The sequence below is a fragment of the Lepidochelys olivacea genome, assembly GCF_965140295.1.
Source record: "Lepidochelys olivacea isolate rLepOli2 genome assembly, chromosome: 18".
NCBI lineage: Eukaryota > Metazoa > Chordata > Testudines > Cheloniidae > Lepidochelys > Lepidochelys olivacea.
This window is the reverse complement of record NC_140428.1, coordinates 26,816,241-26,841,564: the sequence shown is the minus strand read 5'-3', so window position 1 is coordinate 26,841,564 and position 25,324 is coordinate 26,816,241. Positions and strand designations below refer to the sequence as shown.

The 25,324-nt window shown below is 44.7% G+C and overlaps 1 protein-coding gene across 7 annotated transcripts in view; it reads left to right on the top strand.

The window, feature by feature from the left end:
* The window catches only part of MEGF6 (multiple EGF like domains 6), a 254,375-nt gene that overhangs the window by 198,345 nt on the left and 30,706 nt on the right, over positions 1–25,324 (top strand). For all 7 annotated transcript variants that reach the window (XM_084651674.1, XM_084651673.1, XM_084651677.1 and 4 more), the window contains 11 exons: positions 3,174–3,296; positions 4,110–4,232; positions 6,870–7,007; positions 11,401–11,523; positions 12,672–12,794; positions 14,077–14,244; positions 15,033–15,164; positions 17,473–17,601; positions 20,359–20,487; positions 21,494–21,628; positions 22,018–22,152. In XM_084651674.1, the coding sequence (XP_084507800.1) occupies positions 3,174–3,296; positions 4,110–4,232; positions 6,870–7,007; positions 11,401–11,523; positions 12,672–12,794; positions 14,077–14,244; positions 15,033–15,164; positions 17,473–17,601; positions 20,359–20,487; positions 21,494–21,628; positions 22,018–22,152 (1,458 nt within the window). The remainder of the gene's footprint in view (positions 1–3,173; positions 3,297–4,109; positions 4,233–6,869; positions 7,008–11,400; positions 11,524–12,671; positions 12,795–14,076; positions 14,245–15,032; positions 15,165–17,472; positions 17,602–20,358; positions 20,488–21,493; positions 21,629–22,017; positions 22,153–25,324) is intronic.

Below are 25,324 nucleotides of genomic sequence, written 5' to 3'. Positions count from 1 at the left end.
AGTGCTAACTGAACACAAACCAGGGGGATGCCACAACTGCATGCTCCGATGTGGAGCAGATCAGATTGGCATGTTGCACTGTAGTAGAAGCTGGTGCCAATTCTGCTTATTATATTGCCTTGGACTTCTTCTGGGAATTATTTTGGAAGCTGAGGAAGAGCAGAAAGGAGCCTGGGCAACCCAAATGAAATCGTATTGGGACATGCTCTCCTGAGGAAGTAAAGGAGCAGCAGTATATCAGTGGAACAGAAACCCCTGCACTTTCCTCCTGCCCTAGGACAGATTTAAGGCTGTCCTGCCTCTCCTGCTGGGGAGGAGAGGAAGCTTGAAGAGGGAAGGAGTAGAAGCTCAGGCTTCTCATGCATAGCAGTTGGCGTAAGTGCTGAGAAGGGAGGTCTTTGTTGTGGAGCTGCTGGGAGAACAGGACCATCTGGGATCTGATAAATGGAGCATCCGATGGGATTTCACAATTGCATATCTGCCTGGCTCCTGGAACAGGTCGGAATTAGCATATCTCTTAGTAAAAAGTCCTTGGAAGAGATTGGCCCTGCTTTTCCTTCTTGATCGCTGCACAGGGATGGGACTGCACAGTGTTCTGCAGGAAATGGTTCATTAAGGTCAGCCCATTGCTTTGCCAGGACCTCACTCTATGTATACCCTCCTTCTCAGGTGAGGCATAAAACCAAGGTCCTGAATATTCATATACAGTAAGTAAGGATCCCCAGAGATCACCTTCCAGGTTATCCTGGCTTAATCACAACTTAATTGCATTCCGTCTACCTAAAACTCCCCTGGTGATTTCAGGTGGATAGGTTGGTGTTTTTCACTTCCTGTCCTGAAATGTTGTGTAGTGTTTGTTAGCTGTTGAATAGCTGCCATGCTTCACCCCAGAAGAGTCTGCGCTTTATCGGGGAAGTGACTTCGGTGTACTTAGAGTTTACAAACTTTGTAAAGTACTTGGGGATCTTGGGGGGCAACTGATGCTGTGACAGTTTTCAGAGTAACAGCCGTGTTAGTCTGTATTCGCAAAAAGAAAAGGAGTACTTGTGGCACCTTAGAGACTAACCAATTTATTTGAGCATGAGCTTTCGTGAGCTACAGCTCACTTCATTGGATGCATACCGTGGAAACTGCAGCAGACTTTATATACACACAGAGATCATAAAACAATACCTCCTCCCACCCCACTGTCCTGCTGGTAATAGCTTATCTAAAGTGATCAGCAAGTTGGGCCATTTCCAGCACAAATCCAGGTTTTCTCACCCTCCACCCCCCCACACACAAATTCACTCTCCTGCTGGTGATAGCCCATCCAAAGTGACAACTCTCTACACAATGTGCATGATAATCAAGGTGGGCCATTTCCTGCACAAATCCAGGTTCCCTCACCCCCCTCCAAAAAACACACACACAAACTCACTCTCCTGCTGGTAATAGCTCATCCAAAGTGACCACTCTCCCTACAATGTGCATGGTAATCAAGGTGGGCTATGTCCAGCACAAATCCAGGCTTTCTCACCTACCCCCCCGCTTTTTTTCTCCCGGGGAGACACACACACACACACACACACACACTCTCTCTCTCTCTCTCTTTCTCTCTCTCCTGCTGGCAATAGCTCATCCAAACTGACCACTCTCCAAGTTTAAATCTAAGTTTAACCAGAACGTCGGGGGGGGAGGGGGTAGGAAAAAACAAGGGGAAATAGGCTACCTTGCATAATGACTTAGCCACTCCCAGTCTCTATTTAAGCCTAAATTAATAGTATCCAATTTGCAAATGAATTCCAATTCAGCAGTTTCTCGCTGGAGTCTGGATTTGAAGTTTTTTTGTTTTAAGATAGCAACCTTCATGTCTCTGATTGCGTGACCAGAGAGATTGAAGTGTTCTCCGACTGGTTTATGAATGTTATAATTCTTGACATCTGATTTGTGTCCATTTATTCTTTTACGTAGAGACTGTCCAGTTTGAATTGGAATTCATTTGCAAATTGGATACTATTAATTTAGGCTTAAATAGAGACTGGGAGCAGCTAAGTCATTATGCAAGGTAGCCTATTTCCCCTTGTTTTTCCAACCCCCCCCCCCGACGTTCTGGTTAAACTTGGATTTAAACTTGGAGAGTGGTCAGTTTGGATGAGCTATTGCCAGCAGGAGAGTGAGTTTGTGTGTGTGTGTGTGTGTGTGTGTGTGTCCCCGGGGAAAAAGAAAAAAGGGGGTGGGGTGAGAGAGCCTGGATTTGTGCTGGACATGGCCCACCTTGATTACCATGTACATTGTAGGGAGAGTGGTCACTTTGGATGAGCTATTACCAGCAGGAGAGTGAGTTTGTGTGTGTATGGGGGTGGGGGGGTGAGAAAACCTGGATTTGTGCTGGAAATGGCCCACCTTGATCATCATGCACATTGTAGGGAGAGTGGTCACTTTGGATGAGCTATTACCAGCAGGATAGTGAGTTTGTATGTGTGTTTTTTGGAGGGGGGTGAGGGGGTGAGAGAACCTGGATTTGTGCAGGAAATGGCCCACCTTGATTATCATGCACATTGTGTAGAGAGTAGTCACTTTGGATGGGCTATCACCAGCAGGAGAGTGAATTTGTGTGTGGGGGGGTGGAGGGTGAGAAAACCTGGATTTGTGCTGGAAATGGCCCAACTTGCTGATCACTTTAGATAAGCTATTACCAGCAGGACAGTGGGGTGGGAGGAGGTATTGTTTTATGATCTCTGTGTGTATATAAAGTCTGCTGCAGTTTCCACGGTATGCATCCAATGAAGTGAGCTGTAGCTCACGAAAGCTCATGCTCAAATAAATTGGTTAGTCTCTAAGGTGCCACAAGTACTCCTTTTCTTTTTGTGACAGTTTGTGCACAGAGCCTGTGGGATAGGCATGCGCTGCCAGGGACTGCTTGGTAAATGCATTTCCGGTGAGTCCCCAAAAGAGTTCAGGGTTCACTTTGAGTTTTGGGCCATGTCCAGGGCAGTCCTTAATGCAAATGAGGACCTTTTCTCCCAGGAATGGAGCTTCTGTCTTGTATTCATGGATTGTATTAAATGAACTACAGTCTCTCCTTGATCTCCATGACCACTCGGCGCTTTATTCTTCCACTAGGCTAATGCCAGCAAGAGAGAGGATCTGTTTGAAATGATGTGTACTTGCTCCCTGCTCTGTCTCTGTAGTGAGGAACCCATGTGCCAATAGGAATGGAGGCTGCATGCACCAATGCCAAAATCGCCATGGAGTAGTGCGCTGCGAGTGCCACCCCGGCTACCGGCTGGCAGCTGACAGCCAGGCCTGTGAAGGTACAGTACCCACAATGCAGCGTGCATGGAGAGAGACACAACCCTTGGTATTGTTAATGTTGGTGGCTAACATAGTGACAAATGAACCTTATGCTTTTCCAGAGGTTCAGCTCAGGAAAGCATCCAAGATTTCCTGTGATTAGTTTAAATCTGTCCAGCAGCCATACTTCACTGATCTAGCAGTGGGGCTGGAGGTCTCCTGTGAACAGATGAATAGCTCCTGATTGCAGTCCTTCTGTTTGCTGGTGTCTCTGCTTATGGTCCTGACACCAGTCTGGGGGGAGGTGCAGTGGAATGTAAGGAATCACTCCCCCCTCATCGCCACCCCCCCCCAAAAAGTCAGAAACACCAAAAATGAAATGCTTGGTCTCTGGTTTGAGTCTGTGGCAGAGGTTTTGGAAAAGAAGAGGGTACAACCCACTATTCCCACCAACGTAGGCTTTTGAGCCAGTGATCCCTGCTTCCAGAAATGCAGTAGTGCAATACAAAGGAAAGACAATCATACGTGTTTCCTAGCTGTGCACAAGACATGTGGCAACCGATTCAACAATGTACGTTTGCCATATTTCTCCCCAACCTCCCCACTCTAGTTAAGTTCCAGTTAGTTCCATCATGCAGCTGTACATGGCTATTTCCAGCTTTTATCTCTTAGGAGGGACCAGAGACCAGTCTGTGTGTGCAGTTCAGAAAGGAGCCCCCCAAACCGTCCCTCTCTTGAACACACTGAAAAGCAGGGAGCTGTGCTCCTGGAGGGCATTCCACTGCCAGAGCCGCTCTGCTTGGTTTTGGTAATTGCCCGTCTTTCTCTTGCAGACGTAGATGAATGTGCAACTGGGCTGGCCGTGTGTGCACACAGCTGTCTCAACACCCGCGGCTCCTTTAAATGCACTTGTAACCCTGGGTATGAGCTGGGGGAAGATGGCAAGCAGTGCTACAGTAAGTATTGACCGCCTTGCCCGGGCTCACTAACCCACAGACAACGAGAGGAGAGAACGTGGTTTTGACAGGGGGAAAAAGAAGGGAAGTAAACAGTGAGGTAATCCTTGACAAAACCTGTGTCCATTGTTGTTCTAAGTGAGCTGATACAATGAGAGTCCTAGGCGTTTTCAGTGGCATCTTTCAAGGGAAGTTTATGGGACTGCTTATTCTCTCACCAGGACAAGAGCTGTGCTGGGTCTTTAAAGGGATCATGAAACTGCCTGCAGTGGTTTTGGTGATGTATTAATAGCTGTCTAAAAACAATGGACCTAACTCTGCTGCTCTCTGTCCTCCCCAAGTTGAAGTCTGTGAAATTGCAGAATTGTTACTGAGGCAGAACTTGATCTAATGTGTCCCCGTCAATTCCCTCCCAGGGAAAAAGAGACGTTCAGGGTTATGAAATGATAAAACACATAGTTCTTTATCAGGCTAATGAAGACCAGCAGTGATAGCTAATTGCCCGAAGTGAAGTCACTGGCACGTAAAGCTCTACTGTCCATTACTGATGTGGTAAAGAACCACCATAGCTGTCCTTGTTGTTATTAATCCCCTAGCAAATGAATTAACGTTGGGTTTTGTCACTACCTATGTTCTTGCTTACCCCAGCTGTTCCCTGCTATACTCTGCTAGTCAGTTATGTCGTACACTGGACTGGGGGGTAGTAGTGGTCCCTCAGGCTTATTGTTTCTTATAAGAAGCAACACGATATGAGATCCATCCTTTCAACCCTTCATTCCTGCTGCTACTGCACTTCTCTGTGATCTAGGTGTTGATATTAAAATTGTCCTTACAAGAGTAGGAATCTGACTGATGGGGTCTGAGAGTGACGTGCAGAATTGGACTGATGCTGTACTCTATTCAACTATTAAAATAACACTGGTTTTCCCCCACTAGTATAGTTCCTTGCAGCCTACAGGCAGATCATATAAAGAGGAGTTTCATATTAAATTAGCAATGTTCCTTCCCTTTCTTGGATGGGGTTAAGAAATTAAAGCAGGTAGGTTTATGGAGTGTCAGATGAGAAAGGTAAATGCGAGTCTGGGAGTAGTGGATCTGCCCAGTTAATTTCTCTTAGCGTTGTGAATGTCCCAGCAAAGAACCCAGTCTTCCCATGGCTTCTGCTGCTAATTGGCACACAGGTGACTTGTAAAGATCTGGACCACTCTCAATGCCTAGCTGCTTTCTTATTCACATTGGTTCTGGTTAGTAGATGTTACTGGTAAAAGATGCCAGACTGCCTGCCCTGGAGACTGAAACAGTACATCTGTTGGCGATTGCAGTGCAAGCTTCACCCATGCACGTAGCCTCCTACTGGCATGCTTCAGCCCGGTTCTGAAATGTCCACTGCTAGAAGTGAGAGATTAATTCAGTCTCTGCAGCTCTTTGAGGCTTTGGCGTCTCTGCTAAGGCTTCCAGCAAGGGGCTCAATTTAGTGCTGTTCCTGGTGTTAATTTCCTTCAAGTGTCCTCACTGGGTGCATGGTTAACATTTTTTTTTATCTCTAAGCAGAAGTTCTGCCTTTCATAACCCTGCTAACTGCTCTTACAATGGCAACAAAGGAAAAAGAATAAAATGTTCTTCATTTTGTTCTGAGATCTGAGTGAAAGACAAACCCTTGCTCTACACCTGGGCCTGGCTCCCTGCCCGATGTCAGGAGAGAGGCAGGGCCAGCATTCGTGGCTTTCATGCGCCCATCCCAGGATTTTACAAGAGCTGAAAAAAAAAATCACGTCATTTTGTGATGAAAATATCGAAATTGTTCTTTTAAAGCGATGTATGGAACTGAGCCAAAATCCTCTCTGGGGATAAGTTCCTTTGTGTTTGCAAAGCTTTTAATTAGCTAGCCTGATTTTAAAACATGTAATTAATAAGTTTCATATTGGCCATAAATCAGCTTAATTAAAAACCTTTTTTAGATCATTTGGCAAAAACTCATGTGTCTGTTTGCTACTCACGTTTCTTCCAGCATTACAAGAAGTGGCTCCAACTCTCCCGGCTATCAGAACCTGAATATTTCTGTAATTAGCTCTGTGCTGCTGCTGATCCAGTTTCTAGCTGTCCTTCAATCTCTGTGCAGAACCTGCGGAAAGGTGACGCGCCAGATTTGGGCTGGCAGCATGTGCTGGAGCATGTCCAAAATCAGCAGTCAGCAGCAGGAGTGGCCCCTTTTCAAGGCCATTTGAAAGGTTGTAGAGAGGCTGCCCCACAGTTTGTCCAGAACAGGATTTGTGCAGGGATATTATGGGGTATAGCCTGGGATCAGTAGCTGTGAACTGCATGTGATCTGTTTGTGCATCATTTCCTCTCCTATCAATGGCCTCTACCCACTACAGCTACCCCAACCCCTCTCTCCTGCACATTGTTCCTACTCTTATTATTCCGAGGGCTGCGCATAGACAGCCATAATATGTGCACACAATGAAGCCTGCTTGTTCTGGGAGTCTGTTATCCCAAATACTGGGTGCCTGCCAGAATGTGGCTCTGTAAATCCAGGTACGGCAGAGATGGGTCGGCCATGATCCCCTGGAAAAATCCTGTGTAAATGTTACAAGATGCTCAATAGATATCCATACGGTATGCTTGTTTGCTTTCCAGGGATAGAGATGGAGATTGTGAATAGCTGTGAGGCCAGTAATGGTGGCTGTTCCCATCTATGCCGCCACACTAGCTCCGGCCCTGTCTGCTCCTGTAACTTTGGCTACCAGCTTGATGAGGACCAGAAAACCTGCATTGGTAAGGGAAGCAGTCTGCCCTGCAGAGGTGGCTCCCGTTGTGTGCTGAGTGATACATTGTTCCATTATGAAGGGTTAAAATCCATTACTGATGTAATACCCTAGTATATGGATTTGTGTACAGGCCCAAAGTCCAAAGTTTGGTCAAGAAGTCAGAGGCCTTGAAAATAGTAATTAGCTAAGTAAAAGCAAAATAACCGAAAAATAACATTGCTTTTGCTAAAATATGCCTGGTCAGCAAAACGCCAGATGTTGGAGGCAATAATTGTGGCTTATTCAAAGTTGCAAATAGAACAAAAAAGCCCTGTTTCTGTTGTGTTAGTTTCTTCTGTAGAGAGATGTTCTTCCCACACATCCAACCTGAAGTTTATAAAAGGTTCAAGCACGTCAGTATAAGATATGGCCTCCTCCCACCTCCCTTTCCCGGGAACCAATGCCTGCCTTAAAACACAAATAAACAACTTAAAAGACAATCTTTATTGCTATATACTTTCACTGTTTCTTTGCTTTTACCTCTAAATATGTATCTGTTGGACAATCAAAGAAGCTACTTCATTCCTAAGAACCCCAAATCAAAATTCAACATATATATTTTATACTAATACATTTATTAAAGCACTAATTAAATGTTAAATATTAATTTGTCAACATAAGACCATGGGCAAAGACATTACGTAACCTTTGACCATTGGCTACTGTGCTATTATGTCTTGCTGCTAAACCTATCTGGGGGTGTGGGACTGCCTACCCTGTCACTTTCCCCCGCCCATGAAAAATCCATATATTCCATTGTAATCAATTAATTAACAGTGTCTCTGAGCCTAATAAGCAAGGTGACACTCCGTCAGCGCTGTACGTAATAAACTCCTGTGCTTAACCTCTACACGGTGTAAATTTATGTCCTTCACATTAGAACTTCCGTGTGCTCCACAGGGGCTGGCATATCCATATGGTCCTGCTGTGTTTTAGACAACTCTTAATTGGGGAGGGTCTGTGCTGGCTGAGTATGAATAAGATTCCAATCTATGCAAAGAGGGATGGTGCCTTCCTCTGGACACCATATGGATTTATATTAAAATACTGAAATATTGATAGTAAAAAAAAAAACCAAAACCCTCAGTTCAGTGAAGAGCACTCTAGTAAAATACTGAATGCTTTCTCTTTCACAGTGTAACCATCCATTCCTGTTAATCTCTGATACTGCCTGAATCTGAGGTCTGCGCCCTGCTCTTGCAGGACAACGGACTTGATAATCTAATCGTTTTTTAAAAATTCTTCTATTATTTATTTGCAAGGAGGGATTATAAAATCTAGACTCTTCAGCCAGTTCAGATCTGAATGGCCAGTACTCCTTAAGTACTACACAGAGTACAGTGCCTCTAGTGCAGCGGTTCTCAAACTTTTGTACGGACCCCTTTCACATAGCAAGCCTCTGAGTGCGACCCCCCCCTTGTAAATTAAAAACTTAATAACACCATTATAAATGCTGGAGGAAAAGTGGGGTTTAGGGTGGAGGCTGACAGCTCGCGACCCCCCAAGTAAGATCCTTGTGACCCCCTGAGGGATCCCGACCCTCAGTTTGAGAACCCCTGCTCTAGTGGAACTGGATGATAATGGCTTTCTCAGCAGATGAGACTCTTGCTGATGCACTGATCTCAGATTGTGGTCCATGGATCTGCTTCTGTTCCAATGGTGAAGCACCTCCAACTTCAAGCAGTAGTAACCTAATGTGTTGTTGTTATAATCTCCTGAGGCTTTTCTGGCCAAACAAATCCAAGCACTTTGTCTTGTGCATAGTTCCTGTGTATCTGTCTTTGCTGGGCATCTCTGATGTAAAATCAGTTGCAATCCAATTTGTGGATGAAATGGCAAACACCATGGAGGGCAGAACTAAAGAGCAGAGTAACCTGAAGAGATCTGAGCAGCGAGGGCTGCAGGCAGCAAAGGGAGATCTAATATTAATATGTTCTGCACCAAGGGAGGGGATATAAACAGCACAGATACAATGTAGGGCTGTACTCAAGCAGCTGCACCCATCATATTAATGGGAATCTATTTTCATATTGATCCCTTTACATTTTCTGAATGCTGCCATTCCCTCTAGCCTAGCACTATAGCGGTTGTTGCAGGAAAGGTGAAGGATCAGGATTGCAGGAGGGGAAGTGCTCACAAAAGGATCTTGATTTTTAAGGAGTGCTCCGCCATATGAAAATGCGTTAGACCCACTGGGCTATATGGCTGAGAGCAGCACCTATGGGTAGCTAAATCCCTACTTATTCTAAACTAGTGCTCCTTGGAAAGCATTTCCTTCTGAAGGATACAGAAGATTAGTTCCTTCTTTGTGAATAATGAAGAAGTTAGCCTGTGGCTGGGGATGCACTTTCCTCCTTGGCGCCCCCTTGTGGCTTATTTTGAATACCCCTAAACCTATCCCTGGACTAGGAAATGTAGCCTCTCTCCTCCTGCTTCAGTGGCAACACTGCTGAAATGACTGACTGTATCACTGGGTGAGACAGATCGGCCACCAGCCAGCAGTCTATAACTCAGCTGCATCTGGGTGTATGATGGATGTATTAACACACTGGGTAAGAAGGAAATGCAACTTGAGCTTTCTGTACATAAATGCCATAATCTTGATGTGTGTATTTCACTTTAGACTATGTAGTTCCGTGTGCCACTGGACAATTAACCTAATGGAAACATATTGTAATGCTCAGTAGCCAGGCATTTCCTGTGTCAATAAACTTAAACAGGTATTTCCTGTGGGGCTGGGTCCAGTGTTTAAACTTAGATAACCTTGGATGTTTCTCAGGTATGGTGAGTATGAACTTGGCTGGGTCAATGCCTAGAGATCTTTCAGATGAATTTCAGAGAAGGGTTAAGAAACCCTATAGGTATTCTGTCAAATCAATCATACGTATGGTGCTGTATGTCCTGAATAGTGCAAGAATGTATGGGATAATGGAAGAAGGTTATCTACTGTCTGTAAAAATGGAAGAGTACAGGGTGGTGACAGATGATAGGGAAATGATTTATGACTGATTCCATATAAAACTTATTTGTGTGGAACTGGAAAGTCCCAGTTATCGCATGACGCAGGAGACAAATCTGGTTCTGGTGCTGCTGCTTTTCATTTGGGCTCAGGGATCGCCTTCCCTTTCACAACACCATCTGTAATGAACAGATTCACTCTCTTTCTGAAATAAAGCACAATGGACAAGCCATCACCGATTTAGTTGAAAGGAGTACTAGCTCTGCCTCTCGCATAGCTGAGCAAGAGGAAGCTCTCCTAAGAGCAGCTGGAGAAGTAAAAGTATTGTCTCCAGAAACCTCTTGAGAAAGGAACACCTCTCTTACTACAGTGCAAGATAAAAGAGAGGTAATGTGGCAGTTAAACTTGGCTTTGCACAGTAGGCTCATAAATGCCTCACCCAAGTTGTTTGACATAGGCCTGAGTAGTGTTGGTTCTTCCCTGGCAAGTTTTAATCACAAAATAATAATCTTCTGCACTCCCAGGTTTCATCTGGGGATAGCAAAGCCCTTTACCAGGGAACCCCCGGGAAATACGGAGGTATTCAGCCCATTTCACAGATGGGTAAGCTGAGTTCCATAGAGATTAAGAACCAGACATTTTCCTTTAGACGGAGCTGCAAGTGCTTATCGCTTCTGAAAATCATGATCTAATAAACTTGCTCAAGGTCACAGTGAGTCAGTGACAGGGCTGGAAATAGAACTGAGCAGTTTTCACTCCCTGTCCCTTGTACTTGACCCACTAGACCCCACTCCTTCCCTAGTTCACTTACAATTATGAATATTGCGTCACTTTCCAAGTACAGTCAGATTCACATGTCTTTGAAGGTAAACACCAATGCTTTTTTTTAAAAAAAATCCTACACTGTTTAGGGACCTATGTGAGTAACATGAAGTTCATGAAGATTTCCAACAGATAATCCAGATGGCTAGCTACATCTCTAGAAGAAACGTTGGCTCGGTCTTTCTCATCCTTATCTGTTGCATCCAGGGTTCAGGTTTCCCTGTGTGGCCCACTGCAGCTCATGCTGTTGCACCTAAGAAAGCAGTGCTGCTTTATTTTAGATTGGTATGAAGTTGTCAGCTGTTGCAAAAGGAAGGGAAAATGATGTGCAGATATTATATGTTAAAACATATTTATTGCTGATTTCTAAAATGGCATATCGTTTCTATTACTGATTTGGGATGCAGACCTTTTTCTGTAACCTTTGCACTTTACTTTTAAACAAAATCACAGGCCAGAGAAGGGAGCTCATCAGCCAAATAAGAAATGGAAAGGCCTGGATGGATGCATGTGTCCGCTTTCTGCAAAGCAGAAACTCTCAGATTTGTGCTAACTGATGCTCTTTGTTTTCCGTCTTTAGATATCGATGACTGTGACGCTCGTTCTCATTGCTGTCAGCAGGACTGTTACAATTATCCTGGCGGCTATGAATGTGTTTGCTATGCTGGATACAGGCTCAACACCGATGGTTGTGGGTGTGATGGTAAGCAGCAATGCCTAGCTGGACTGTGGTAGGTGAAAGACGAAAGACATTGGCTCAGCCCCTTTGCATTACAGTATTGTGTTAGTGACAGCTACAGGCATGGCTGTGTTGGTCCTTCCACTAGTCCTGTTATGCCTGGTTTTACAATTACATTGAACTTATTATAAATGTTAAGTCAGATTTAAAGGCTTATTTTTGGTGATTTCTCTTAAGTTTTTTAGTTTGACGAAAGAAGCAAAGAAACACGCAAGCAAGACAGAGATTAGCTCAAGATAGTAGCAGCTAAAGAGCACAGTTTGGATCCAACCCAGAATTTCCCAAAGTTGAAGAGAGTTGGTTTGGTCCCATCTCTTCTAACGATTCATGGAAATGTCATTTTGTATTGCATGCAATTTTGGCTTTGGAGGGACCCACGCAAATGCCAATCTGTTTACAAAAATATAGCTAGGAAGATAATGACTAATGCAAGCTCTGAAGTGAGGTGACATGAAATACTTCCATATGGCCCCAAACAGCTGGCCATTTCTTCTAATTATTTCTCCCAGCGAATGTCAGTTTTTCCATCAGTTCTGTTCTGAGTAGCTCATTTAGCCAGTCAGAATATAATAAGTGGGTGGGATTTTGGGTTTCCATTCCCCGATGATAATCTGTTTTGTCACTAGCATAGCTATCCAGCCCCATTTGATGTTGTTAGCTGGAAGATTAAGTTAATCCAACTGGCCCAGCATACATAGGCTGATTCTTAAAACTGGGGAAACTGATTTTCAAATATTTGTGGTTCACTTGCTTGTGTGATCTTTGTTTTATGTAAAAGAAATGTTGGTAGGTTTGCATGGCTGAACAGGACAGAAAATGAGACAAAGTTTGTTTATCCAGAGATATTGGTAGGATAAATTAAAAACTTCAAATGGGAAGGAGAAATGATTCTAATCCATTCTGCGACGTGGTGAAAAGAGTTCTGGAACCTGAAGGCTTCTATCAGACCTGCAGCGTCCCTCGGCCCAACATTGATTTAATTTTAGAAAGTCAGGCAGAAACAGTAATACTCGTTAGTCTCTGAATACTCTGTATGCCTTGGAGTCCCTGACCTATGCTGGACACTTCTCTTATCTGCATATGTATATATAGTCCCATGTATATATTTTTAGATGTGGATGAGTGCTCCTCAAATAACGGTGAGTGTGAACACACGTGCCAGAACCTGGTGGGGTCCTTCCAGTGCAGCTGCCAGATTGGATACAAACTGGATGAAGACCGGAGGAGCTGTATTCGTAAGAGACATCTTTTTGTGTGTGTGTATGATTTCCTGTTGAAGATATTTATGTATAAAATCTTCAACAGGAAACAATATCAAGTGAAAACAAGGGTTTCATTTATATATACCCTTTTCCTTCCCTTACACAGTTTTCATTTGGTGTCATTTCCTTGTGCAACTTTGTGTATAATCCAATCATTTTCACTGTAGAGAGGCCAGATCTGAGATCTCCAGAGCAGTCTATGGGGGCTTTTGATGTACATCTTTTGAGGAATGGAAGGCTTGAGTCTAAATCCTCCAGGCTGCTTTGAAAGTATGCTGGGTGGCAGAGCAATGATTTATTAAACCCTTTCTGAACCTTTGCTGGCTTCTTCACAGCTCCATTATTGACACAAACTGCTACTATGAACTGTATTATCATAACTGTATGGAAAACCTCTGCAGCTTACAACAACACAGACAGAACAATTTCCCTGCTTGCACAGAGACTTTGCTCCTGGCAGGGTTGAGATTTTCCAAACAGTCTAGGGGCATTAGGCATACATCTTCCATTAAGCTTGTTCTAGGATGCAGCGGGTTTTCTGATGAATTATGATGATGCAGTTCAAGGGAGCAGCTGAAGCACAGTGGAGAAGCCAGGAAAGGCTGGGAAACAGGCAAACAAACGTAGCTGTGCTGTGTCCCCTAGCATGTGCTCTCGTTTTAAATTGTAACCAGTTTTCACTTCAGCTTCTGAAAGGCATATTTGGATTGGAAATGTCAAGGTAGCTCTGTCGTACTTAGGTTATAAAAACAAAAATAACAAACAAGATAAGAGTCCCTTTGCGGCAGCTTGAGACGGCTGTGGACCTAGGCCTTGAGGACCTAGCTTGTGTGACAGAACAGTTTCCTGGAAAATCAGATCTCTCTGTAAATATAAAATATAAGCCTTTCAAGTAGATTTTTTTTTTGGAGGCAGTTAGATACTCACATGATGGGAATGGTATAAAATTCTAGATTGAGAGAAATAAAAGAATATGGGAATGTGGGAGAAGGAAAGAGACAGGGAATGAATCACAGTCCCCAAAGTGGCCAGGGACAGATGTATGGGTCACTGGAGTAGACTCTATAAAACGCTAAATCAGTACAGAACCACTGACTTTGTCAGATCTTGTTCTCTTTTCCTGCTTTTTATTGCACATTTTTCTGCTCTTTGCTAATCTCTTGTTCATCTCTCGTTTCACTCATCTTTGAATCTCTCCTCTTTGGATTGGTGATTTGGATGGAAACGTTTGGTCTTTCCCCATGGATTTTCCCAGCTCTGGATGACCCCATGGAAGCCCTGGATGGCCAGCGCCCCATCATACGCCCTATTCCTCACGTCGCCATCCTGCGCGATGAGTTCACCCAGCTCTTCGATGAGGAGTATGAGGAGGAGGAAGAAGAGGTGGAAGCAAGAGGAGAGCACACGCTTTCGGAAAAATTTGGTGGGCATTTTGTAGCAAGGGCATGTGGAAAATTCTCTGGTGTCTTTAGCAGTAGCAACACATTTGGAGCAAACGTACATGTCCAAATTTGCACAAGCAGCTCAGTGCACCCACAGAGCTTGTCATGTACGAAGCCTGCATTATGGCACAGGTTGCGGGGGCTGTCATCCATTGAGCACACTCAGGTTGGGTAGCTGAGCACTCAGCTACAGGTTCCGCGTGCAAGTAGTGGCTTGCGGATGGAAAAGTGGTGCCCCTTCGTTTTACAGACACCTTCAGTTGTATTATGCAAACTTGAGCATTCACAGTTGTAAACCAGGGCTCACAACTTGTCTCTTAAGGTCTTAACCTATTTAAAAGCAATATCTTGTCTCGGAGAACTAGTTTGCTGCCAAAACAGAAGAAAATACTCCCCCCCACACACACCCTTTCTTCACTTGTGAGTTCGGATTCATATTGTACCTCTCATTAAACACCAAGTGTGAAATCCTGGCTCTGTTTAAGTCAACGTGGGTCTTGTCATTGATTTCAACCGAGCCAGGACGTCACCCCAAACATTCCAGGGTCTTGCTGCTTATGACATGAACTGTCACAACGGGCAGACCATTTCCAGACTCTTATGCATTCCCCACATGTCCCAGACACACCACTGCTCTACACATTACTGGTGCGTTTGCTGGAGATTCAGTGTTCCTGAGTGGTATGGGTTTGGCTGCCCAGCTCAACCCTTCAGCTCGATGAAGCAGCTTTTGGAAAGCGCACTCATCTGCAGCTTCTTTTTCTTCCAGTCTGCTTGGAGGACACCTTTGGTCATGACTGCAGCCTGACATGCGATGATTGCAGAAATGGTGGAACGTGCAATGAGAACCAGACTGGTTGTGACTGTCCGGAGGGCTGGAGTGGAGTCATATGCAATCAGAGTGAGTTAAGTTGGAGAAGGGCAGGACGAGAGGGGTAAGCAAAGGGCAGGCTGGTTTTATAGTGTTTGTGTTCCTTCCAAAAGCCAGTCAAAAAGAAGAGTGAGGTAAGCACAACCCCCCAGCTGGTCTAAATAGCACTAACAACCCCGGCTTTTCTTTGCCCCATTGCCTGCATTTGCAATGTTTGTGTTGGCACAGCATGGTTGTAGTCACCAGACAAAATCCCTAATAAAGTTCTCTACCTCTCGTTACCATATAGATCCCAGAGAGTATGAATCTATAGTTCAAACCTGCAAATGTTTGTATTTAGTGTTGGATCTGAGCTTAGCTCTCAGACTGTGCACACAAACCTATTGGCAGTGAATTAGACATATTACATTCTTTAAGACTAAGAAACTATTTAAGGCACTAATGGGAGTCGTCCTAATTCCTCCTTCCAACTGAACTTCTGGCTTCAAAACTGTTGGCAGTTTAAATGAAGGAATATTTTCCCCTGGGGCCTCTTTCCATTTAAACATTATTGGCATTTGATGCCCATTTCAGAGAAAGGGCTGCAGTTAGCTGATATTTGCAATTTCAGTTTGAATTTGATGCCCAAAATCTTGCTTGTCCAACCAGTACTTTCTGGAGTCCTTATTTTGCTTTTTAAATATTTGGAACTGTATTTGCAATGAGTTGAAAGGGAAAGGCAAGGTTCCCTACCCCCTGGCTGGGTTCGTGCTTGTAAATATTAATGGAACTCCATGGCCTGAGGCAAATCTATTTTTTAAGTAAGTAACTTTAGGAAAAATTAACGGTGTGTATTTCAGAAGAGAGTACATAAAAATGAATACATATATTGCCTAAATGGTAATGAAATTGGCATCTGGGTTTCAGGATTTATTTTCTAAAAAAATATTTTGGCATGTACCTTTCAGCAAATAAATGCAAAGCTGAAAAAGTTTGTTTTCCAGGTGTTTTCCATAGTGTACGATATAATGACAGGTGGGGTTGTTGTAGAAAAGAGGAGAAGAAAACATCAGAGGCTTGAATAAGTATCTAAACTGAACCGTATCTCCAAATTTTGTTCAGCTTTCTCTAAATTTCTGTACACTGTGAGGTTTTTATCCATTGAGGTTTTTGGCTCATTCTTACTGCTACCATCATTAATGATGTACACAGAGCTATAGAAGGCAAGATTCCAATCCTGAAGAGTTTACAGTCTAATTCAGACAAATACAATACATAGGATAACAGGCCAAATGCAAGAAGGAAAAAAGAACATAGTCGGCAGTGAGGTCTTAGTCAGAAGGTTGAGTATTAGCTGGCACCAGAGATCAGAAGCACCAGTTGAGAGTACACCTTATCTGCTCATCCTCTGATTTTCCTATGGCCCTGCACCAGCACTAGGATGCATTGGAGTAGAGTGGTGCAGAGCAGGCATGCGAATAGTCCCACTGCACTGTATTGGTTTCAGACATCCCCATGTCCCTTTCTCTGCTTCACTGTCATCCATTTGAATTACTACGATGTCAGGACGTGCTTGCTGCAAGTCAAGCAGGGAAAGGTCTCACTGAGTTTGCTGGAAACCCTTTGGGCTGAGTGTCAGACCTTATTGTAATTAATCTGTCAATCTAGGGCAGTGGTTCTCAAACTGTGGTCCATGGACCAGCAGTGGTTCGCCAGCTCCATTCAGGTGGTCCACAGATATTTCCCTCTAAGGTACACACCTGGGCGGCTGCACATGACAAAATGAAGGGCCACCCATCTAATTAGTGGAGCCGCACAGGTGTGGCTCCACTAATTAGGTGCCTGGACTCTGGAGAAGATGCACATGTAAGGTGAGGTGGTGGCCTTGGGGGGAATAGGGAGTAGGTGGGAGGGAGCAATGGGGTGAGAAGAGGGGGTGGGGGGAATTTGGGACCTGCAGGGCTGCGACGGCCAGAGAAAGAGACGACTTTCCCCAGTTCCAGGGCTGTGGTTGCTGGGGAGACCCCCCTCCTTCCCAGCCCCAACTTGGGGGCTGCTGTGGCGGGGGAGAGAGGGCACATCCGTCACGTTAGAAAGGTTAAGACTACTACTATTAAAATGAGTCGTGTGCTTTTATTTATAGAACAAAAAAAGTTTATTATTAAGGGTTTTTTTTTTTATATAGCTAATGGTACAAACAACATTTGGAAAGAGGTGGTCCGCCAAGACCCTCCGTAATTTTCAAGTGGTCCGCAGAAAAAAAAAGTTTGAGAGCCTCTGATCTAGGGCAATACAAATCAACAAATAGCTGTGACAGTACAATCGCCTTTCTGACCTCTGTCTCTCTGTCCCCTCACAGCCTGTCCCGAAGGCACCTTTGGGAGGAACTGCAGCTTCACCTGCCACTGTAAGAATGGAGGCACGTGTGATCCAGTGACTGGGAAGTGCCGCTGCCCACCTGGGGTCAGTGGAGAACTGTGTGAGGATGGTATGGTCAAGTTCCCAATCTCCTGCTTCATGCAGTAATGAGACTCCCCCTTTTCGCTCCCCTTAGCCCAGTGACATGATGGTGAGGGAGGTGCTTCTGTGCGGGAAGGCTTCATTCTAAGCAGTTAGACAGCAGGCTGATAGAAACACTGGGCCACCCTGTGCTCCTGGTTCTGTAACTGAAGGCACAGTCTGGCCGCACTCACTGTGCCACGCACATTGTGAGTAATGTTTCATGCACAGATTAAGCAGTTTGGGAGCTGGGGTGGGCAGAGCAGAAAGTATCAGCACAGGACAGCGGACCAGGAACTCCCGAGCATCAATATCAGCTCTGACACTGACTCTTTCAGTGACCTCAGGCAAGTCATTTAACCTCTCCACCTCAGCTTCCCCATTTGTAAAATGGGCAATCAGTATCTCTGTGCCCTCACCAATGTGTTGTGATGATTAGTTAATGCTAATAAAGTACTGGAAAAAGGAAAGAATGATATCAGTGCAATACATGTGGAGGAAGGACAGAGGGATCTGTGCATAGGATAGGTGCAGTCTCTCTGCTATTCTGGGCCCTGAATTCTTGCACAAGGTGCTGGGGGTTGTACCTTCCTAATTGTCTTGCTCTCCTCTTTTTACTGTAGAATGTGTTTTAATGAAATTGGGGACAGAGCAAGAGGAAAACAATATTTCTTAACTGCTTACAAACTCCATTCCCAGAGCTAACAGGATAGTTCATTTGCTATTTGAATTGATACTTTATAGTGGAGTGTTTGCTCTAGTGATAAATGGAGATCATAGCCAAGTGTGATGCCCAGGGGTTCACTGTCCACTTGTGGTTCTGTTAAAACTTAGAAGCACTTTACATAGGATGTGCTCTATTGTTCAGTTTATATTCTTTAATCTGTTACCTGACACCTGTATTTTAAGGGCACCTGGCATCTTTTAACCCTTTGCTTGGAACATCACTGTGTGTGAGACTCTGACACATCCCTAGATTCCATCTCACTTGCTGGGTCACGTAGTCTTGTGTTTAAAGAGACTTTTTTTTCCATATGAAAAGGGTGATTGAAAAACCCACTTGCCAGGAATCAGTGTTCTAGGTCACGCCCAAATTCCTGCCCCACGCACCTTGCAGCCCGAGTTTAGCAGATCAGTGACGTCCTCCTTGAGACACAGGGAGCAGTAATGGGCACTGCCTCTTAGCAGATGATTGTCTTGGGGAAAGTTCAGTGGAAGGCAGCCAAAAAAAAAAAAGAAAAAAGGTTCCAAGTCATAAGAAGTAGAAGTGGTGTGGAAAGGTGTCATGGTTGTCGCTGAAGTGGAGGTAGACACTGGAGACATTTGAGAATAGTCGCTTCCCATCTTCTTGCACAAAAGGGATCAGTTGAACTGGGGTAGATATTGATTTATGTTTCACCCTGAAGGGTTAAAATCATGGAGATATAATCTAAAAACGTGAAAACAAGGAGGCAGTAAGAAATTCCATTAAAATGACTTCATTCAAGTGGTTAGGAGCAGACGGAATCCATTGCTGGAGAAGGCAATTGAAGCAGAGTATATCTGAGTTTGAGGCACACCCAGACGTTTTTCCTTAGGAAGGAGGCAGCTGAGGGGCACAGTGAAAAAGCAGGAAGGTGGGGTTAAGATAAACAATAAAGAGCTGGCGAATTGGGCCAGACAGCCTTCCTTCTTCCTAAACTGTATGATGTTGTTATCAGATGGGAGAAGGCTTGTGCTACCTGTACCTCTGATGGTGGGAGTGTTCTGCGGATGCAGTGTATTTGGCATATGCTTCTAATATTAAATTCTTCAGCATTAATAAAAACCTGGCAACTGTTCTATTCCTTTAACAGTTCAAATATGATTGTCAGTTTTCCCAGGGGGTGGCTTAGTGGTCTAAGTGTCAGGTCTGAAAAAGCTAGACTTCCTGGAACTCCATGTTTGGCTGCCAGCAGGATTGACTCAGCCCTTTGTCCTTCCAATGTGGAAACAATGGTGCTGGGTGCACTGGGGAGTATCTTGGATGCATAAAGGGAGGAAGTACCATGTGATTTGCTGGGTGAGGTTCTGTTTGATCTAGGGGGTCATCAGAAATCACAGGGCATTTGTTTCCCACTGGCCTTTATTTCTAACCTGGTGCTTCCCATCTGGTACCCTGGATGCGGCTGCATTTCAGTGCTTCTGTGCATTTCTGGTTGTAAAGCACTTTGGGAGCCTTTGCACTGAAAGGTGTCCCGGAGCTGACAATGGTAATTTGGTGTTTTCTAGTTGTTTGTAGAGGTCTGTCTGTAGAATGGGTTTGTCATCATCCTGTAGCATAGGATGTGTCACACTAGATCAAATCACTCTCTATCAAGTCCAGTATCCCGTCTGTGGTATTTGCTGATTCCTGATGCTTCAGAGAGAGTCCCAACACTCCATAATGCATCTAACCTAATAAACAGCCCTGTACATGAGGTGAGAGATGCAAATCCTTTCTGATCCCCGCAGCCATTGGATAATGCCCAGAAGCATATGATTTGATTACCCCCTTATTGATATCTTATCTCACAGAGAGGCAGACATTATTCTTCATGACAGAATGATCCATTCCGTCTTTCACATCCAGGTGCCCTGTAGGACTGTGATAATTTGTTATCCTATACAGGCAGTGATTTTGCAATGGGGGTGTTCTTGCCAAGTTCCATTATCAGCACCCACTTTGAAAGTGACGTGACACTCCTGTGCTGGGTGTTCTTACCGGAGTACATTTTCCTCTTTCTAGGCTGCCCTAAAGGATTCTTTGGGAAACAATGCAGGAAGAAATGCAACTGTGCCAACAGAGGTCGGTGCCATCGAATTTACGGGGCCTGTTTGTGTGACCCTGGACTTTACGGACGATACTGCCATTTAGGTGAGTCTGGCCAGCCATAGAAGGGTTGGCTGACTGCTGGTGTGCCCCCTGGTGGCTGGGTGTGGTGTAGGTAGCTTTCCTTTTCCATGCCATCGTCTGCTTCTTCTCATGACTTGGCCCTTCAGCCAGGTCACATTTTAGTCCCCAACCATTCCAGGGTAACAATGTCCTTACCCCATCTCTGGGTCCCATGATCCTCATATCCTTCTCTCAGGGCTTTCAGTTATTCTTATCCTCTTATCAGGGGCCTCATGCAGACTCCTTGCTGCTGCCTGCCTGGACTTCTTCCTCTTTCTTTTTCAGGCCATTTCCCCACAACCTCTCTAGCTTCACCCTTTCTCAAGGCTGGGACTAGCAGGGCTCTCCTCTGGAATCCCCCAACAAAATCCCTAACTAAAAGTACAACAAACACACCCAACTTCTTCCCTTCTCGGGCTTGACCTTTCATCCCTCTCTGTTTCGCAGTTGAATGCCTCCCAGGGCTCTCTCCTCGGAAGTCCAGATCCTGCCCTTTTATCAGGGCTCACCACTGCAGCTTGCTCCACCCTGATGGCTGCTCCTTGTCTCTCTTGGTATCCTTTCAGACTTCTGTACTTCAGGGAGAATCCCCCAGGCCAGCTATCTCCCTGGGCCTCCTCCTTGACCCTGCCAGTCTCTCCACTCTCTACAGCCAACGACAGACTGAAACATTCTCTTCCTGCAGCCCCCTTCTAATCTGGTCTTCCTTCCTTTATAGTCATCACCTAGCTTGGCTTCATCTGTAGTTAGGCCTGGTTCCCACCCTCTAGGTGCAGCCAGGTGAGTTAGTTAGCCTCTCAGGCCCACATTAACTTTTTCAAAACCAGGATGAACCCTTTCTAACACCGTTACCTTCTAACACTGTCAGACAGATCTTTCTAAGAGTTCCCTTTGGGCAGGGTCTTTGGAGGGTGATAATGATGCTATTGGTTGTTCTCTGCTGTTTGGTTTCCCAAAGCACTTAATGATGCTTTCCCAACACATCTAGCCTGCCCGAAGTGGGCCTATGGGCCTGGGTGCTCTGAAGAATGCCTGTGTGTGCAGCAGAATACCCAGGAGTGTGACAAGAAGGATGGCTCCTGCAGATGCAAACCTGGTTATCATGGCAAAAGGTGTCAGACAAGTGAGTGGTCAGGTGACATGGGCTGTTTAGGGGAGTATTTCCCTGGGCTTTCCTTTTTTTCCCCCGCTCATTAATTTTACTGGGAAAACAAAGAACCACTAAGATCCTCCCCAAGGACATCCTGTGAATTAGAACAGGAGCAAGCCCAATTTTCAGCCTTGGTCAGCTAACTTAGGGTGTCTAGTTCCACACACATTGGATGCCGGTGGAAACTCCCTGAACTTGTGTCCACAGTGCAGCTAGGTGTGATATATTAGATCAGTGAGGGGTCTGTTAGCGTTCCGCTGCAGGTACCTCGAATCCCTGATACTCAGTTTGGGCAGCGTGTTCTTCCCAGGTCTGTCTGCTAATGCCGAATGCTTTTTCTTTTCAATGTCTGTCATTAACAGAGTGTGACTCTGGCTATTATGGTGGTGGCTGCAAGAACAAATGTAGTTGCCCCTTGGGAGTTTCCTGTGACCATGTGAGCGGAGAGTGTCAGAAAGAGTGTCCCGAGGGTTACCATGGGGAGAACTGCGACCAAGGTAAAAACCGCATGTGGAACTGGGTTGCGGAAGGACAAGTGTTGCACCAGCACAGATTGTGCATGTATCATATTCTACTTTTCAGAAGCTCAGTGAGCTTCGCTGGCAGCTACCTCTGAATGCCGCTGTTCAGCTTGTTATAGTGTATCAAAACCACAGGGGGTTAGGGAGGAGATTTCCCAGGTACTGCAGTAACCAACATGCTCTAAAAACGGAGAGAGAGAATAACTCGGCAGGTGGAGTCCAGATACTTTATGCTTTGCAAGGCTGATTCCTCTCGCTATAGCATGACTACAGTGCTTGGGGTCAATATATGTTCCTCTCTATTCTACTGTTCTAAAGGTTACTTGCCTCAAAGGTTACAAAGGCGTTAATGACACACGTAACAATTTTTAAGCACACTGTAGATACGGGGTAGATTTTTCGCAAGTGCCTACGTGACTTGGAAACCTAAGTCTCATTGGAAGTACAATATAACTGGCTTCCAAATCAGTGCCAAACTATTTAGAACACCAGTTTTTCATACATCGATATATTTACAGAGGCATTTACAGCACTTTACATTGAGGGTGGCATATTTAATTGTAAAATGCTTATTAGACAAATAAAGGACACAGACTCTGTACAAGGGTTGGTGTGAATGGTTTATTTCTAGGCAGGCAGTTCTTTGAAATGAAGCATTATTAAAGCCGTTCCTGTGTGGCTTCTGGTCTAAATTCTCAAAAGCCCCTACTGGTGTCTTTGGGTACTTCCAGTTTTGGATCCCCAGTGTGGGACACTGTAAAGGGACCTGATTTGGCTTCTTTCAGATATTTCAAGTTGGGCATCCACAATCGCAAGTCCCTTTGAAAATGTTGCCTCTATATGTCTGTTCAGTGACTGGGCGCTGTAACGTGGCTAGAGTTTGTCTGTTAGTTCTCCAAGGATGAGCCCTGATTTATTGCCTCTCAAGTTCACTGAAGGGCTTGTGAATTTCAGAAATGAATTGGGACAAAATTTTTCTATGTCCCAACTTCCAGTTCACACATTCCACCTTCTTGTGTACTTCTCCTTGTTAGGCCAAACATCTTTCCAGGGTGCCTGCAGTGTCCTGTGCCAGCTGCTGCCTGTGCAGAGTCTGAACATCTGTAGGGGTCAATTTAAGCTTCCTCTCCCTATAGGAGTGAAGCCAGAAGAAATAAGCTGAAATTGAAATGGCTTTAGATGATAAAAGAACACCCAGGGGCTGTATCAAAGCATTGCAGTTTTTTAAAGTGTGGAGGGAAACATTTTTTAATAATGATTCTTAATCAGAGCAGGAGGAAAAAGCAACACTTTATCCTGCCATTTGGGTGCCTCGGCTTTTGTAGATGAAGATGATATTTAGCAGCATTTTCTTCTTCTTCCTTTGACATCTGTTCTTTTTCAGGCATTCCATCCCTGGCAGAATGGAGTCAGAGTCTCCTTTCTGCGTTTTATTCCATATTAAAGCTTTTTTTGATCTGAAAGAGGAGAAGAAAATCTTATATTTCAGTGGTCTTAAAATTTAACCTGGTGCCCCCATATGATCCTTTTCTCAATGTCCTGCCAGGCAGCCTGGCAACTGGAATACATGACTGAACCTCCCGGCTAACTGCGGTGCAGTGCTCAGACTGTACGAGCTCCCTGGCTTTGTTAGTTCATGGCAGAGGTGCATGTTAGATTTTCTTGCAGTGAATTCTCGTAGATTAATGTAAAAAGACAGTAGAAGAACTGTTGCTGTGAGGTGTAAGGGGATGATTAACCAGGAAACATGACTGCAACAGAACTTGGAAAATTGGACTTTGGTCCAGCCTCCAGTTTGGCCCACGGATCAAAAAGCATCATCCCCTTTTGTGTAGCTGTTTTGTTCTTGGCGCATTTAATTATTGTTATTACGTGTTTCTGACATTGCTGCTTATGGGCCAGCCAAGGAAGGGGCCCCATTGTACTAGGCGCTGTTCAAACCCAGAGTGGCAGACAGACCCTGCCCTGAAGAGCTTTGGTCAGAGTAGACAAGACAGACACAGGTGGGGGAAGGGCTATAACACACCAACAGAGTGACCTGTGTGATTGCAGCATGTCACGTGTTCATTCATCAGTTCTTGGTCCATGGAGATGCCGGGGGGAGGAGTGGCCCCCTCTGGGCCCCATTTTTGTCTCCTCTAACCTTAGTGCCAACTTCTTGGATCTGATAGGAAATATCCAAGTGCTGTCGTCTTCAGACATAGAAAGGAAAAAACCCACAGCATAAAAACACTCGCTGCTGCTCATTGTCCAAATTCTGACTGTGACTACCAAATGTTAGTGTAATTTAGTAGCATGTGCTTATGCTGAATAACAGCACAGAAAATGTAGCCCATTCATTTTATCAGTGAAGGTGAAAGCCGTAGATTTTCACCAAAATATTCCAGTAGAGCAAGTCAAAGGGATTGCTTTTATATCTATTCTACATTCCTGTGAAAAGCCAATGACAGCAAATAATCTATCTCGATCAGCTTGGGCTCTGTGCCTGCAACCCACGCTCTCTGCTGACATGACTACCCTCTTAGCAACAAGCTCTGTGGCATAATTTTGTGTTTGAATAATAGTGCTGCAAAAAGCGACGGGGGGAAATAAGAGAGACCCCAGAGGCCCCCACCACCACTCTTTTGCCTGTCACTTCAACCAACTCAAACGGATTCTTTTTTCTTTGAGGTTCGTGAAAGTGCTTCTCCTTTTTTCCCTCCAAAAATGTTTTAATTGTCATATGCTTCCTGGTACTATCCAGGTGTATAAGTGGCTCTGCCAAAATACAGCAAGAAAAGTTGTCTGTGTAAGGTTAATTTAGCTCTGACTGTAGGCAGGAGGTGCTCAAAATCTTGTCAGCCCATTCTTGTCAGTTTTCTAGACCAGAAACTTGGGATAAACCCTGTAGCTGAGCACACCTCAAAACTTTGGGATGGTCGCATCCAAACTTTGTAGCTGGCACCCTTTTGTGGTAAAAGTCTGATCTTTGGGTTGCACATCTGTGCTGGACTGCTGAGCCCTGTGAGGATTGTCCAACACTGTCTCAAAGTTAGATTCATGCTTGTGTCTCCCATCATGGCCAATGTTATGCCCATGGGACTGACCAAATGCTAATGCCACTGATTTTTCTTAGTGATTCTTCCATGCCAATCAGGCATTATTCTCC